At 45.0% G+C, this 17,414-nt stretch overlaps 1 protein-coding gene across 1 annotated transcript in view; it reads left to right on the forward strand.

Annotated features, from left to right (window-relative positions):
- LOC119971133 (putative phosphoenolpyruvate synthase) overlaps window positions 1-17,414 on the forward strand; it is a 114,399-nt gene that overhangs the window by 81,440 nt on the left and 15,545 nt on the right. Inside the window, exons 30-32 of the mRNA XM_038806300.1 lie at window positions 10,438-10,595; window positions 10,674-10,809; window positions 14,650-14,741. Of these exons, the coding sequence (XP_038662228.1) occupies window positions 10,438-10,595; window positions 10,674-10,809; window positions 14,650-14,741 (386 nt within the window). The remainder of the gene's footprint in view (window positions 1-10,437; window positions 10,596-10,673; window positions 10,810-14,649; window positions 14,742-17,414) is intronic.

The following is a 17,414-nucleotide window of genomic DNA, read 5'->3' on the forward strand; positions in this document are numbered from 1 at the left end:
TGTAAACAATACATCTCACAAAATGATTTGATGGATTTAAATGACGCTTAGTGCACGTTTAGGGTTTGGCACGAGGAACAACTGATCAGTTTTTTGGCACAGATGAGGATCTGGAACCAGGAATTTTTTTATGGATCAGTTCATATTGGGCGAATTGATATATTTTTTAACAATGTTGTAGGTCACTTTATTTCAAATGTTTATGACCGTTTTGTAAATTTGTGGATTCTCTCAGCTGCTGTGGTGGAATTTGTCATAGGTATCAAAATATGAGCAGAGTTCTCAGAGCAGGTTGTTAGACGATGATTGTTCTGAAGTCACCTCAGTGAGTTGGAAGCTCTTAGTATTTTTTTTTCAGCTTTGTAGTGACAGAGCATCAACCAGGCAAGCAATAGCCTCAAAGAAGAGCTGTGTCATTGTAATAACATAGAATTAACACTGTGTCATGCACAGTAAAGGCATGTCATACTCATAAATTTACAAATGGCCTGAAGTTGTGTGGAAATTTCTGTCACTGTATGTTGTTTATTTAACATGGACACTGATGAATGTTGTGATGGCTGCCAAGGGGTCATGTGACATTTATGCTACAACATAGGCAACAAAGCTTCCAGAAAGTTCTAAAATAAATCACCCTAGGTGGGGATCTACCCCTGGAATGCACATGCGAAGACGAATGATATCTGTGGAATTCATGCTGCCTGCATTGTTCAAAGCTTGCGCAAAACACAGAGCTAATGGACTTTGAGACTTTATGGGCTGGATTCTCTGTCCATTCACGGCAGTGGGATACTCTAGTCCCGGTGCAGTGAATGGGAGATTTGGCTGAGGGCCACATTCTCCATCCTTGCCAGCAGCGGTAGTGGGACGCACTCACAATGGAGAATCCTAGCCTATGTCTCAAGGTTTGTAATTCAACAAAGGATATCTGACTCGACTGGTAATCCACAAATATGGAATACCACCAACTGTCACCTGTTGTGTATCAATGGCCTTTTAGCTTTAAGCCATCCTGAGTGAACAGCAACCACTGACTATGTGACCAGAACTGGCTTCTGATACTGAGAGCCTTTATTAACCCAAGATCCCAAACTTAAGCTGACATTTGGCAAGTTACATTCATGCCACACAAGTGTCAGGCAATGTAAATCTCCTGCAAGAGAGGATCTAACCACATCCCCTTGACAGTCAATGGCATGACCACCGCTGAATCCCCCACAATCAACATCCTGGGGGTTACCATTGATCAGAAACTGAACTGGACTAGCCACATTAATACTGTGGCTACCAGGGCAGGTCAAATGCGAGGAATCTTACGACGAGTAACTCACCTCCTGACCCCCCCAAAGCCTGTCCACCATCTACAAGGCACAAGTCAGGAGTAGGAATACCCTCCACTTGCCTGGATGAGTGCAGCTCAAACAACACTCAAGAAGCTCAACATCAGGCAGCACGGTGGCGCAATGGGTAGCACTGCTGCCTCAAGGCGCCGAGGTCCCAGGTTTGATCCCGGCTCGGGGTCATTGTCCGTGTGGAGTTTGCACATTCTCCCCGTGTTTGCGTGGGTTTCGCCCCCACAACCCAAAGCTGTGCAGGGTAGGTGGATTGGCCACGCTAAATTGTCCCTTAATTGCTAAATTTAAAAAAAAGAAGGTTAACATCATCCAGGACAAAGCAGCCCGCTTGGCTGCTCCTCCTTCCACAAACATTCAAACCCTCCACCACCGACAAACAGTGGCAGCCGTGTGTACCATCTACAAGATGCACTGCAGTAACTCACTGACAACACCTTCCAAACCCACGATACTTCAGGACAAGAGCAGCAGATACCTGGAAACCCCAACCACCTGGAGGTTCCTCTCCAAGTCACTCACCACACTGACTTGGAAATATATCATTCTTCTTTCACTGTCGCTGGGGCAACGTCCTGGAACTCCCTCCCTAACAGCACAGTGAGTGTACCTACACCTTAAGGGCTGCAGCGATTCAGGATGGCAACTCACCACCACCTTCTGAAGGGCAGCTAGGGATGGGCAATAAATCCTGCCTAACCAGTGATGCCAACATCCCGTAAATAAATTTTTTAAAAATAGGAGAAAGATGGGCAGATGCAGAAGAAGACCACGAAGGCAGCAACTGCATAGAACGTTTGTGCATATTTTCCTTATAAGGGCCAGCAGTTTAAGCCTGAGAACAAGACTCTGAAACTAGCTGAAAGTCAGCAAGCAGCCAAAGAAATTTACTTGTTCCAGTTTCAAAGTTCAGTTGAGGAGCAACCTCCTAGATACTTGACTGCAAGAAACCCCACAACCTGCTATGAGCCCTTCACTCTACAAGATCCTCACTTCAACTTTGAATCATCAAATCTATTGTTAAGATGTGAGTAAAATATTAACTTATAATGTCATTGACTGAACATCTATTTGCTAGATATACATATATATGTACATATATTCAAATAATTAACATTTTATATATAAAGAACACTTTTGCTGAACAAAAGACACTGGCCTACAACTATCTTACATTTGTGAAAGACAATAGCTGCTTTATTGTCAGCCTGGATTTTCACCGTGTTGGGCTGACCTTTGAAAATGGTGGGCAGATTCCTGACCTCATTCCTGGGCTGCTGATTTTCGGAAGTTCCTTTAACGGGTGTGGGCAGGTTCCTGTCAGAAGCCCACACCCAGAACTCTAGACCTGGCTGACTCCAGGCATGCCCCACGTCTCCGCAATTTTCATGGAGTTAGGCCAGGTTTTGAAAGAGTCGTGGTTCACAACCTTTAGAGTCTTTGTCTACGTGAAGAGGCTTTTAAAAGGTAAGTTCAAAATATTGCCCTCATGCCCCAATGCCAAGTTATGCCCCCACCCACCTCCTCAGGCCCCTCATGCCACTTGCTGAGCTCTGCCCCTTTGCCCACCGCCTATGCCCCCTTATGGAAAACTCTAGCCCATGCCTGCCAATTGATTCACTGTACACTTTCTTGAACCAATGCATTAAAAAAAAAACGCATTGAAAAATGTTATCCATTGATAACATTTTCCTGTGCTTGAAATATAAGTCTGGACCAAGTCAGTAAAATCATTCAGGCTTTTTGAAGTTTCAACGACCAGAAAGCACAAAGCCTTGGACGAACAACGCACAATTTACCGCAGAGATCAGAAAGCCTGAGCTATCAATCAAATAATGCTTCCTCTGGGGAACAGGTGTTCTCATATTGTAGTAGCTGTCCAGGCTCTCAGCCAAGCCTCATTATGTATTCTTGGTTGAGATTGTGCCGTTGCATTAATTCGAGTTGGTGTATGAGAATAAATAACCGTGTTTATTTTAAACTCATGTAAGCTTGTGACCAAATTATTTAATTGGATTACACACACCAAGGGTGAGAAAAGACCGATCCCTTTCCATACAGAAAATGCTGATTACTGAAGGTAGTAAGAAAACAAATGCATCCTGCCCGTGCCAACAGCATGGTGGAGTTTTGTGTTTCATTATGTGGCCTCTTCGCTTTAATTAATGGGCTGTATTTCCTGAGCTCAAAGGTGTTGTATTATGTGGGATATTACAAAGATGCACTGGGGGAAGCCCTTTGGATTTTCACAGCAAAGGTGTGCATGACAATTGCCCCGAAATGCAAACTTCCTCTGGGCAATTGCCTTGCAGGGGGAAACATTTGAAAATGAAATTTAAACTGTAAACTTCTGGTGGCTGCAGTAATAATCACCTGGAAAAAGACAGAAGAATTAAAACCTCTTCTAACTTCTGAGCAATTATTGTACAGACCCACACCGATGCTGCAACAACCCTCCCCCCCCCCCCCCCCCCCCCCCCCCCCCCCCCCCCGCCTCAAACAGGACTTCCCCATCATCTCCAATCCACCAGGGGACTCGCCCCATCCCCTCACGGTGTGTTTGTACCTCTTCTCTCTTCCCTTGGAGAATAGTGTGAAATACTGGAAGGAATGGTAAAAGACAATCGGCGGGATTCTCCATTCCCCAACGCCAAATTCTTAATCGGCGATTGGCTGGACAATCCCTTTTGATGATGGAATCGGGCGCAGCGCCTGTTTCCAGATGCTCCACCCCCTCCAAAACGGCATCATCAAGGGGCACGCCGCACACCATTGGGACGGCCTCAGGACATTATCTGAAAGCCCACCCCCGATGCTCCGCCACCGAGGGCCGAGTTCATGACGGGAGATGTGTGGTCTCAGCGAGCGGGAACCGGGCGTGGCAGCTGCGGACTGTGTCCAGCGCCGCCACAGTCGGGCGGGAGCCATGCTGCTGGCCAGGGGGGCTTCAGCTAGGGCAGGGGGGGACTGGTGGGGGGTTGGAGGGATGTGGCGAGGGGATGTCCAAGGGGCACTATCTGGCAGATCGGGTTTGCGCGCGGCCGGCGCCATGTTGAATGGCGCGACCGCTGCAGGTCGTCGCTGTGCGCATACACGGTCACGGACCCGGCAATTCTCCAGGCGTTAATATCATGAAGGCCGGGCGTTTTACATGGCGCTGCTGCTAGCCCCTCACCAGTCAGAGGATTGGTGCTGGGGCGACGCCTATTCTTTTAACGTAAAACACCATGGATCCTCCCGCATAGCCTGGAAATCGGAGAATGCAGCCCAATGTACATGCACCTTCCATGGTTGTAACCATCTTCATACAATCTGATAGAGTGGTTCATCCTGAAAGGCTGCTTTATGTGCTCTTGCATATCATAATGTTAGTGGGACCGTCAACACCCACCCAACATACAGTACCCAAATGTTAACAAAGGGTTAAGAGGTGGCACAGTGGCACAATGATTAGCACTGCTGCTCATGGCACCGAGGACCCAGGTTCGATCCTGGCACCCGGGTCACTGTCCATGTGGAGTTTGCACATTCTCTCTGTGTGTGGGTGGGTCTCACCCCCTCAACCCAAAGATGTGCGGGCTAGGTGGATTGACCATGCTAAATTGCCCCTTAATTGGAAAAGAATAATTGGATACTGTAAATGTATTGAAAAAAACAAAGGGTTAACACCTGTGCACAAACTGTGGACAGGAAAAAGTCTTGAGAACACATTGAACATCCATCGGTTAATAACACCGACAGTAATTTCTAGGTAATAGGAAAGACAGTCATCTATTTTATAACAAGTGCATAACATTGAAATTTGCAGGTGAATATTTATTTTTATGTTCACTTACAAGCAGGATTGTTAATTGATAGGTTGTAATAATTTAGGCATTGGACTCATGCATGCGATTATAAATTTACAACTTTATTAAGGAAACATGCTTGCAAGCTTTTCTGGAAATATACACTGAAAGGTTTAAGACAAAAAAATTTAAATTGGATATACAAAGAGAAGTTGAAGAGAACATTTTCACTAATTCAAGACCATTGAAATACACAACATAATTGTTCAAAATTTGTCATCATTACCACAGTGACAACATTTTAAAACTACTTCGTTGACTGCGAAATGGGGGAGTTATGCTAAAGTTGTATCAAACCATGGCTGTACCTCACTTTGAGCAGTGTGTGTGTTGTGGTCACCATATACATAGAGGCCTTGAGGAGGATGCAAAAAAAAAGATCTACAAGGATAAAAGCAAAATTGTGAGATAATACCTATCAAGAAAGGATGAACAGGCTAGATCTCTTTTCTCTTGAAAAGCAAAGGCTAGGTGGTGACCTCATGGATGTCTTTAAAATCATGAATGGTTATTATCCAGCATATTCAGAGAGAATATTTCCACTTGTGAGGAATGTCAAAACTAAAGGCCATCAATATAAGATAGTCACCAAGAAAGTAAATTGGTAATTCAGAAGAAGCACCTTTCCCAGAGAGTGAGGCATGTAATATGTATAATGTAGGGCGTGTAAAGGGTTAAAAAGATGATGTTCATGTATCTCAACACTAGGTGACACCACAAAGTAGTCATATAATATACTGTGACTCTTAGGATTCTGGGAGAGGGTGTTAGTGAAGGGTTGAGATAGGGTGTTAGTTGTACTAGAGAGATATTATAGATTCTGTAGCATATATTTAACACTGTTATGTTCTTAGCTATTACTTAGTAAGGTGTGCAAATCAGTTAAAGTAGTGTAAATAAACTAGCTTTGTTTGAAATACATGATGATCTTTGTCAGCACTACGACTTTTAACCATCTTGAGGGACTCAAGAAGGAACATCACAAGGCAAAGAGTATGGATGCTTTAAAGTGGAAGCTAAATATATGTCTGGTACAAAATGGAATAATGTGCTATGTTAATAGACTTGGATGAGGAAAGAGGATGAGGATGAGGAAAGAGGAAAGAAGCATAAATAATAATAATAATCTCTTATTTTCACAAGTAGGCTTCAGTGAAGTTACTGTGAAAAGCCCCTAGTCGCCACATTCTGGTGCCTGTTCGGGGAGGCTGGTATGGGAATTGAACCCGTGCTGCTGGCCTTGTTCTGCATTACAAGCCAGCTATTTAGCTAACTGTGCTAAACAAGCCCCTTATTGAACTTGTTAGTCCAATTGCTCTTTGCCTGTGCTGTATTTGCTGTGTCATTCTGCTAAGTGCTTTTGAACATCCCAACAATCTAAAAGGTGCTACATTAATTGCAAGTTAATTATTTTTTTTATTTAGAGGTAACTGGACATACCTAGAGTGAAAAAGGAAGGAGGAATATAAGAGTAATTTCAAATCTGTGTTTGTGTTGGAAGACCGTTTTAAACAAGCAGCATCATTTAGAGAATGTCTGTGACAAGGTTCTAACCTTATCCCCGATCCACGTTTACTTTAGGCAAGGTGCCCCCACTGGGTCCAAGGGATCATAGAGTGACCTTCATACTGATCGATCAGAAAATGATGGACTTATTGCCGAAAATATTCCTAAAAATTCTATGGTTCTTCTATGAGTCCCCCAGCTTCTTGTTCCTTTCATTCTCAAGGGTCATAATCTCCGGATTACTGCCCGAGCCACGTGCCAATTGGCATAGGGACAAGAAAATTAGGGAAGTAAACACGTGGCTAAGGGATTGGTGTGGGAAAGAGGGATTCCACTTCATGGGACATTGGCATCAGTTTTGGAACCGGGGGGATCTGTACCGTTGGGACGGTCTCCACCTGAACCGATCTGGAACCAGTGTTCTAGTGAAGAGGATAAATAGGGTGGTCAGTAGGACTTTAAACTTCTGAGTTGGGGGGAAGGGAAAGTGAAAGCGACAGGGAGCATGGAGTTAAATGGCAAGATACGCAGGAGGATAACATGTAGGCAGGTGGATTTAAGCTTGAGGCAGACTAGGAATTCAACAAAAAGGATAACTTTGGACATCTTAGGACTTCCAATATCTGTAATGATAAGAAAGTTAGCATTAAGGCACTTTACCTGAATGCTCGTAGCATTTGTAACAAAGTAGACGAACTAATGGCACAGATCATCGTGAATGATTATGATGTGGTAGATATCACAGAGACATGGCTACAGGGGGTTCAGGACTGGCAGTTAAACATCCAAGGATATACAACCTATCGAAAAGACAGGGAGGTGGGCCGAGGGGGTGGGGTTGCCTTGTTAGTTAAGAGCAAAATTAAATCTATGGCACTAAACGACATAGGGTCGGATGATGTGGAGTCTGTGTGGGTAGAATTGAGGAACCACAAAGGCAAAAAAACCATAATGAGAGTTATGTACAGACCTCCTAACAGTGGTCAGGACCGGGGCGCAACATGTACCGGGAAATAGAAAAGGCATGTCAGAAAGGCAAGGTCACGGTGATCATGGGGGACTTCAATATGTAGGTGGATTGGGTAAATAACGTAGCCAGTGGATCCAAAGAAAAGGAATTCATGGAATGCTTACAAGATGGCTTTTGGAACAGCTTGTCATGGAGCCCACAAGGGAGCAGGCTATTCTGGACCTAGTGCTATGTAATGAACCAGACTTTATAAAAGATCTTAAAGTAAGGGAACACTTAGGAAGCAGTGATCATAATATGGTTGAGTTCAGTCTGCAGTTTGAAAGAGAGAAGGCAAAATCGGATGTAATGGTGTTACAGTTAAATAAAGGTAATTACGAGGGCATGAGAGAGGAACTGGCGAAAATCGACTGGAAGCAGACCCTAGTGGGGAAGACAGCAGAGCAAAAATGGCAGGAGTTTGTATGCATAATTGAGGACACTGTACAGAGGTTCATCCCCAAGAAAAGAAAGATTATCCGGGGAGGGATTAGACAGCCATGGCTGACAAAGGAGGTCAGGAAATGTATCAAAGAAAAAGAGAGATCCTATAAAGTGGCCAAAAGCACTGGGAAATCAGAAGATTGGGAAAGCTACAAAAACAAACAGAGGTTAACAAAGAGACAAATAAGGAAGGAGAGGATCAAATATGAAGGCAGGCTAGCCAGTAATATAAGAAATGATAGTAAAAGTTTCTTTCAATACATAAGAAACAAACGACAGGTCAAAGTAGACATTGGGCCATTTCAAACTGATTCCGGAAGGCTAGTGATGGGAGACGAGGAAATGGCTGGAGAACTTAATAAGTACTTTGCGTCTGTCTTCACAGTGGAAGACATGAGTAATATCCCAAAAATTATAGAGGGTCAGGGGGCTGAGTTGAGTATGGTTGCCATTACAAAAGAGATGGTGCTAAAAAAGCTAAAAGGTCTTAAAATTGACAAATCTCCTGGCCCCGATGGGCTACACCCTAGAGTTCTGAGGGAGGTGGCTGAAGAAATAGCGGAAGCGTTGGTTGAGATCTTTCAAAAATCACTGGAGTCAGGGAAAGTCCCGAACGATTGGAAGATCGCTGTTGTAACCCCCTTGTTCAAGAAAGGATCAAGACAAAAGATGGAAAATTATAGGCCAATTAGCCTAACCTCGGTTGTTGGTAAAATTCTAGAATCGATCGTTAAGGATGAGATTTCTAAATTCTTGGAAGAGCAGGGTCGGATTAGAACAAGTCAACATGGATTTAGTAAGGGGAGGTCGTGCCTGACGAACCTGTTAGAATTCTTTGAGGAGGTGACAAGTAGGTTAGACCAGGGAAACCCAGTGGATGTGGTCTATCTGGATTTCCAAAAGGCCTTTGATAAGGTGCCACACAGGAGGCTGCTGAGTAAGGTGAGGGCCCATGGTGTTCGAGGTGAGCTACTGGCATGGGTTGAGGATTGGCTATCTGACAGAAGGCAGAGAGTTGGGATAAAAGGTTCTTTTTCGGAATGGCAGCCGGTGACCAGCGGTGTCCCACAGGGTTCAGTGTTGGGGCCGCAGCTGTTCACCATATTAATGATCTGGATGAAGGGACTGGGGGCATTCTAGCAAAGTTTGCCGATGATACAAAGTTAGGTGGTCAGGCAGGTAGTGCTGAGGAAGTGGGGAGGCTGCAGAAGGATCTAGACAGTTTGGGAGAGTGGTGCAGGAAATGGCTGATGCAATTCAACGTGAGAAAATGTGAGGTCTTGCACTTTGGAAAAAAGAATCCAAGCATAGACTACTTTCTAAACGGTGAGAAAATTCATAATGCCAAAGTACAAAGGGATCTGGGAGTGCTAGTCGAGGATTCCCTAAAGGTAAACATGCAGGTTGAATCTGTGATTAAGAAAGCGAATGCAATGTTGTCATTTATCTCAAGAGGGTTGGAATATAAAAGCAGCGATGTGCTACTGAGCCTTTATAAGGCTCTGGTTAGGCCCCATTTGGAGTACTGTGTCCAGTTTTGGGCCCCCCATCTCAGGAAGGACATACTGGCACTGGAGCATGTCCAGCGGAGATTCACACGGATGATCCCTGGAATGGCGGGTCTAACATATGATGAACGGCTGAGGATCCTGGGATTTTATTCATTGGAGTTTAGAAGGTTAAGGGGAGATCTAATAGAAACTTACAAGATAATACATGGCTTAGAAAGGGTGGACGCAAAGAAACTGTTTCCGTTAGGCGAGGAGACGAGGACCCGTGGGCACAGCCTTAGAATTAGAGGGGGTAAATTCAGAACAGAAATACGGAGACATTTCTTCAGCCAGAGAGTGGTGGGCCTGTGGAATTCATTGCCGCGGAGTGCAGTGGAGGCCGGGACGCTAAATGGCTTCAAGGCAGAGGTAGATAAATTCTTGATGTCGCGAGGAATTAAGGGCTACGGGGAGAATGCTGGTAGGTGGAGTTGAAATGCCCATCAGCCATGATTGAATGGCGGAGTGGACTCGATGGGCCGAATGGCCTTACTTCCACTCCTATGTCTTATGGTCTTATGAAGATCTCCAGGTGAAGAGCCAATGGACATAGTGCGGAATGCCACCAAGAATGTAGGGGTAGGAGGGAAGACTAGGAAAATAAACAAGAACTAGTACTTTAGGAGATATCTGAACTGTTTTGAATCTTCACTCTCTGTCTCTTCTGCAAATCCTCTGATCACAATCATGTCGCACTTTCCCAAATGCCTTTGTTTTTCCTCTGATAGGCTGAATTGCATGAGAAATCGTGGGCAAGTGAACCAAGTAAAATCATTCCCGCCATTCAGGCAGCTTTACAGAGGAACACACCCATTGCCAAAAAGATAAAGATGTCTTCAGCCGATTCTATTGCTTCCATCAAGTCACCACTTTCTGAAATCCAGAAGTATGTAAAACCACAATCTCCATTTCAGTAGAATATGAAAGGTTGGAATATGGTGACAGAGCTCTCTTTCTGTTGTAGGTTTATCCTGCACTTGGCTTTACCGAAGGCAAGGAATGCTGTTGCCACCAGAGAATTAGGAAAATCTATGGGAATCAAAATGACTGATGTCTTTAAAAGAGCCTATTGGAAACTGGCCAATTTAATGGTACAAGAGGTGTGTATTAATGTTTACGTATTTATTTGTTCATGGGGTGTGGGCATCACTGGTGAGGTCAGCATTTATTGCCCATCCCTAATTGCCCTCTTGAGGGAGTTGTGATGAGCTACCCTCTTGAGCCACTGCGTTCCATGTGGTGAAGCTATTCTCGTCACTCTGTTAGACAGGAAGTTCCAGGGTTTTGATCCAGTGACAATGAAACAATGACGATGGTGATACATTTCCAAGTGACTTGGTGGGAAACTTGCAGTTGGTGATGTTCCTATGTGCCTGCTGCCTCTGCCCATCTGGATAGTAGAGATTGTAGCTCAGGGAGGCGCTGTTGACAATACCTCAATGGGTTTCTGCAGTTCATATCGGAGATGGCACACACTGCATCCATGATGCACCAGTGATTAAGGGAATAATTTTTTTACAGGGTGAATGGGATGCCAATCAAATGGGCTGCTCTTTCCTGGTGGAGTCCAGTGTTGCTGGAGGCGTATTTCATTCTAATTCTGACCTACCAGGGTTCAATACAACGAATGAGTAATATTCTTTGTTGGGGAAGCATATTCATAGCTGTTGGATCTCATTACCATCGGTTAATGGTTGCCAATAAAGCAATGTATTGGGCTGACCATTTTGTGAATTTTTCCGCTTTGATGTTTCCACTTAATATCCAGTATGTTTGAAGTGGCTGGGCATCGGGATGACCAGAGCTTTATGTTGGTTGCTGTTTATAAGGTGTTTGCTCCTCCCTATCAGATCCCCTACAATTCCGCAACTCATGCACTAATCATTTGTGCAGGACACGGAGGAATAAACACATATGGGACTTAGTCGGACATAAAAGATGGGTGGAGGTCAGTCACCAGCAGATCTTCACTCATTTGGACATAAAGTCATAAGATTAGTGGATTGGCCATGATAAGTTGCCCTTAGTGACCAAAAGGTTAGGAGGGGTTATTGGGTTACAGGGATAGGATGGAAGTGAGGGCTTAAGTGGGTCGGTGCAGACTCCATGGGCCAAATGGCCTCCTTCTGCACTGTATGTTCTATGTTCTATTTAAGACCATAGGAAATAGAAGCAGGAGTAGACCATTTGGCCCATCGAACCTGCTCTGCTGTTCAATAAAATCATGGCTGATCTGATTGTGGCCTTGATTCCACTTGCCCATCTGTCCCCCAAACCTCTGACTCCTTACCTCGACTGCCGTCTGTGGATAATGCTCCTTGGAGAGAAGAAATCCCTCCTCATCTCCAGCATGGTTGAGAGATTCCTTATCTTTAAACTGTGCCCCCTGGATCTAGATTCCTCATGAGGAGAGACATCCATAGGGCTGGTTTGTAATGTAGAACAAGGCCAGCAGCGCGGGTTCAATTCCCGTACCAGCCTCCCCAAACAGGCGCCGGAATGTGGTGACTAGGAGCTTTTCGCGGTAACTTTATTGAAGCCTACTTGTGACAATAAGAGATTATTATTATTATTATCCCTCAGGGTCCACCCTGTCAAACCCGCTCAGAATCGGAGTTCAATATGCTCACCTCTCATTCTTCTAAACTTCAACGAGTATAGGTCCGACCCACTCAACCTTTCCTCAGAAGACAACCCCTCCATCCCAGGGATCAGACAATCGAACCATCCCCGAATTGCTTCCAATGCAAATATCTCCCTCCTTAAGTAAGGAGACCAAAACTGTACACAGTACTCTCGGTGCCGTCTCACCAATATCCCATATATTTGTAATGTGGAGATGCCGGCGTTGGACTGGGGTGAGCACAGTAAGATGCCTTACAACACCAGGTTAAAGTCCAACAGGTTTGTTTCAAATCACTAGCTTTCGGAGCACTGCTCCTTCCTCAGGCTACATATATTTGTAGCAAAACTTGCTTACTTTTATACTCCATTCCCCATGCAATAAAGGCTAACGTTCCATCTACCTCCTTAATTACTTACTATAATAATAATTAATAATAATAATAGCTTACTGTCATAAGTAGGCTCCAATGAAGTTACTGTGAAAAGCCCCTATATGCTAACTGATGTACCATCAATTGAACGCGAGACGAGTTGCTGAACAAAAGTATGGCTTTAATCTACTAGATGTTAGCCCTGCGGTCGATTACAGTAGAAGGACGACCGCCGGGAGTACTGGGTATTTATACCCCGCCCTGGAGGCGGGGTTAACTCAGCCTCTCGACCAATCGGGGAGTCGTCACAAGACTGGTCTCAACCAACCAGTCGAGAGGCACATGACCGACCAGGGCCAATGGTAAGCCAGTGTTCTGCACCAATGGCAGGCAGCTATGCTAATCATACCACCACACTAACTTTTTATGATTCATGTGCAAGGAGATCCTAATCCCTTTGTACCGCAACATTCTGCAGTCTCTCTGCACTCAAATAATATTCTGATTTTCTATTCTTCCTGCTAAACTGGCGAATCTCATGTCTAATAATAATAATAATATTCTCACATTGTACCACATCTGCCAATTTGTTCCCTGTCACCTAACCTATCTCTATCAATTTGCCGATTCTTTGTGGCTTCCTCACAATTTGCTCTTCTACCTCACTTTGTATCATCCGCAAATTTGGCTATAATGCAGTAGGCCCCTTCATCCTAGTCATTAAATGTAGATTGTAAATAGTTGAGGCCCAGCACTGGCCCGTCTGCCAAGTTAAAGATGATCCATTGGACAACACACTCTGTTTCCTGTCAGTTGACCAATCCTCTACCCATGCCATATCACCCCCAACACCACGAGCTCTTATCTTGTGCAGCAAACTTTCATGTGGTACCTTATCAAATGACTTTTGGAATCCAAACACACAATATTTACTGCTTCCCCTTTAACTACCTTGTCCGGTAAAAAAAGCGAAGTACATTTTTGGGGGTTGGGTGTTCTCGATGCCACCAAGGGACCCCCAAAGGAGGTACACCCTTCCTTCCCATCATTTTGCCAACTTTGTTGAAAATGCTTTGTTGAAAAGCTTGCACACTCCAGCCTGCCTGCCAGCGAGCAGCATTTTATGCGAGTGCGGGCAGCTTGAGGTCCTTAAGTGCCTATTAATTGTCTTGGAATATCATAGAATTTACAGTGCAGAAGGAGGCCATTTGGCCCATTGAGTCTGCACTAGCCCTACCTAAGCCCACATCCCTACCATATTCCTGTAATCCAGTAACCCCACCCAACCCAAACTTTTTGGACATTACGGGCAATTTAGCATGGCCAATCCACCTAACCTGCACATTTTTAGATTGTGTGAGGAAACCGGAGAACCCAGAGGAAGCCCAGACACGGGGACCAAGTGCAAACTCTGCACAGTCACCCAAGCCAGGAATCGTACTTGGGACCCTGGAGCTGTGAAGCAACTGTGCTAACCACTGTGTTTACAGTGCCCCCCCCCCCATAGAATCATAGAATTCACGGTGCAGAAGGAGGCCATTGGGCCCATCGAGTCTGCAACTGCCCTTGAAAAGAGCACCCTACCCAAGCCCACACCTCCACCCCATCCTCGTAACTGAGTAACGCCACCCCACCTTTCTGGTCACATAAGGGCGTCAATAGGCATTAGGGTGGGTGAACCAGTGGCCGCCTTACCCGTCTCATGTATTATTGGGCATGGTTGGGAAGGCAGTGGGCTAGCCACCTGTCATCATTTACACACCACCTTCCTCGACCAAAAACCCAACTGGCCTGGGGGAGTTGCCATGAAATCCAGTCCAGGATATATAACGGGTTATTCCATGGCTTTAACAATTGTTCTATGGTAGTAAGTAATTTAGGTTTGTAATAGCAAGTAGTTGATTATTATATAAATCATTTGCTCATCAACTATTAATATTTCAGGGATTTCTGCCTGATGAGGACTTGCTTTTCTTCCTGACCCACTCAGAAATTGGAAAACTGCTTCTACACAGATCACCTGCCTTAATCTCCAGGTATGTGATACACGGCCGTCGAATGCATACTATTTATAAAGGAACTGATATGAAAAAGCCACAGTATTGAGTTTTCCTGTGACTGGCCTTTAACATCCATGAACTAATCTGAAAAAAAAAAATCAGAGTTTATCTTAATTTTGTCTCTCATGGCATTCAGGTGGGGGTGGGTAATGCATTAATGTATCTATTGTGATACACAGGACGTTGCAAAATATGTGAAAGGCTGCAAGGACCAATGAGTCTTTTTTTGTCTGCCATTCTTCACATGTTCATCCAATTAAGAGTTAATCGAATTTATTACTAAAAGTAATCAATATTGTTAGTTACCAAAATTGAAAAATATGACTGCAATTTAGCGGCCGCACTAGCCATGGGTGCAAATCCCGTAGTGGCCATTAACTCTCATGAGTGGCCAAAAACGGAATTAGCGCTGGTGAGATTTCAGTGCAGCATCTTTCTTGTCCATACTGTGATGATGTGATCAAGTTGAAGCCCAAGAAGGGAGTGAGCCGGGTTAGCATTATTAACACAGATTATAATATAATTAGCGGGCTCGACGCCACTACTTCTGCCCTCAACACATCTTCCCACCCAGCCGGTGTAATGTCACATTGGCGCTGGTTTTAAAAAATGAAAAACAGTCATGATGACCACACAAAGAGAGGTAAGTGTAATCCAAGCACTAAGTGCATTCCAATCACTCAAGCATGTGATTTCACTGCACTACCTCTCTTTGATGAGGTCAATGTTTACAAACATTGGGGTTTCACCACTTAGGCCACTGTATCATGAAGGGAAATGAATGAATCAAACCTGCAGATGGTTTGTAGAAGCTGTCAATCACGGACCACGGCAGTAAGCTATGAATGGCTAGCAGCTAATGGGTCTGTGGGAACCAGACACAGGTCACAGCCGGTCTCTTTTGAGGAATAGACACATGGAGCTGCAAGGTAAGTATAACAGCTGGGATTCTTCTCACTGTTCCTGTCTGGACAGCTCGCGAGCTTACAGATAGGGGTCTCTTTTCTGGAGGGGCTGGGGTCTGTGTGTGTGTGAATGTCTGTTGAGGAATCCCTTTAGGCAGGGGGTCCCTGTGGTGGCTCCCCCTATTTCAAGGGTCCCTGTGGGAGGTATCCCTGCAACAGGTGTCCCTGTGGGGGGTCTCCCTATTACAGGGATTCCTGTGAGGATCTCCCTATTATGGGGCCCTTGTGGGGGTGTGGGGGGAGATCTGATAGAGGAAGCGTGGGCAGACAGTGCATTTTTATTTTGGGGGGTGGCCCTCAAAAGGGGTTGGACAGTCTCTACCAGCAGGCCCTGGCGTGGTGGATCTCACTGTGGACCAAGGGGGCAATGTTACCCCCTTGGGCCTCCATGACATCCAGCCTGCCAGGGTCAAACTAGTAAAGACTACAAGTGATCTTTGCCCACATGATTCCCGACTGTGGGGCTCAGAGACTCATGGAAGGCTGGAGTATAGGGGCCAGACCCACCAAACGGATGAAAATGGGTCATTAAGACCTATTCACATTTATTTACATGCTCCCGCTGGCGTGTGGTTATAGACCTCATTCCCACCAATGGTGCCCCCCCCTCCCATTTTGGAGCATCCCAATTGGGTCGGTATCTGGCTTCAATCCCGATGTTGCCCAACACCAAATTCTCCAATCATGAAGGGAGCGTTATCCGGCCATCCCGGATGGAGAATCCCGTCCAATGAAATAAAATAAATGGGAACAAAGGGAAATCAAAAGAAAGAAATCTAACACTGCACAGAGTGCCAGAGAATCTGGAGGGAAAACATGGTGGTGCAGCTGGAGAGCTACACGCCGGTTTCCAGTCTGAAACTGATACTCTGACAAGTTTTGGGATGATTCCATCCTATGAATAGATTCAGCAAAGTAAAATTTCTAATATCCCAATATCGTGAGCAAATCTCCCAATATCGTGTATAAATTCAGAGAAAATTTCAAAATAAATGGCCAGAATTACCACTTCTGCTGCTTTCCCAAAATGTCCACCAATCCTCTGCTGCTATTATAAGGGTGTGGAGAAGATGAATTCAGAGAAATTTTGCAGAAATTCAAGGTGACGATTTTTAAAGTAATATTAATCCATTTTGAACCTAACTGGTCAAACTAGCACAAAAATCAGAGAATTTTAACAATAGAACATAGAACAGTACAGCACAGAACAGGCCCTTCGCCCTCGATGTTGTGCCGAGCAATGATCACCCTACTCAAACCCACGTATCCACCCTATACCCGTAACGCAACAACCCCCCCCCTTAACCTTACTTTTTAGGACACTACGGGCAATTTAGCATGTCCAATCCACCTAACCCGCACATCTTTGGACTGTGGGAGGAAACCGGAGCACCCGGAGGAAACCTACGCACACACGGGGAGGACGTGCAGACTCCGCACAGACAGTGACCCAGCCGGGAACTGAACCTGGAGCTGTGAAGCATTTATGCTAACCACTATGCTACCATGCTGCCCAATGGTTGTCTTATGACGAAAAGTTGGACAGACTGGGCTTGTTCCCTCTCGAGTCGAGAAGAGCGAGGGGTGACTGGATTGCAGTATGTAAGATCCTGATTTGGTGTTGACAAGGTGGATGTGGAAAGAATGTTTCCTCCTGTGGGTGAGTCCAGAACTCGGGGAAATC

Source organism: Scyliorhinus canicula, chromosome 9 (genome assembly GCF_902713615.1).
Source record: "Scyliorhinus canicula chromosome 9, sScyCan1.1, whole genome shotgun sequence".
Taxonomy (NCBI): Eukaryota; Metazoa; Chordata; class Chondrichthyes; order Carcharhiniformes; family Scyliorhinidae; genus Scyliorhinus; species Scyliorhinus canicula.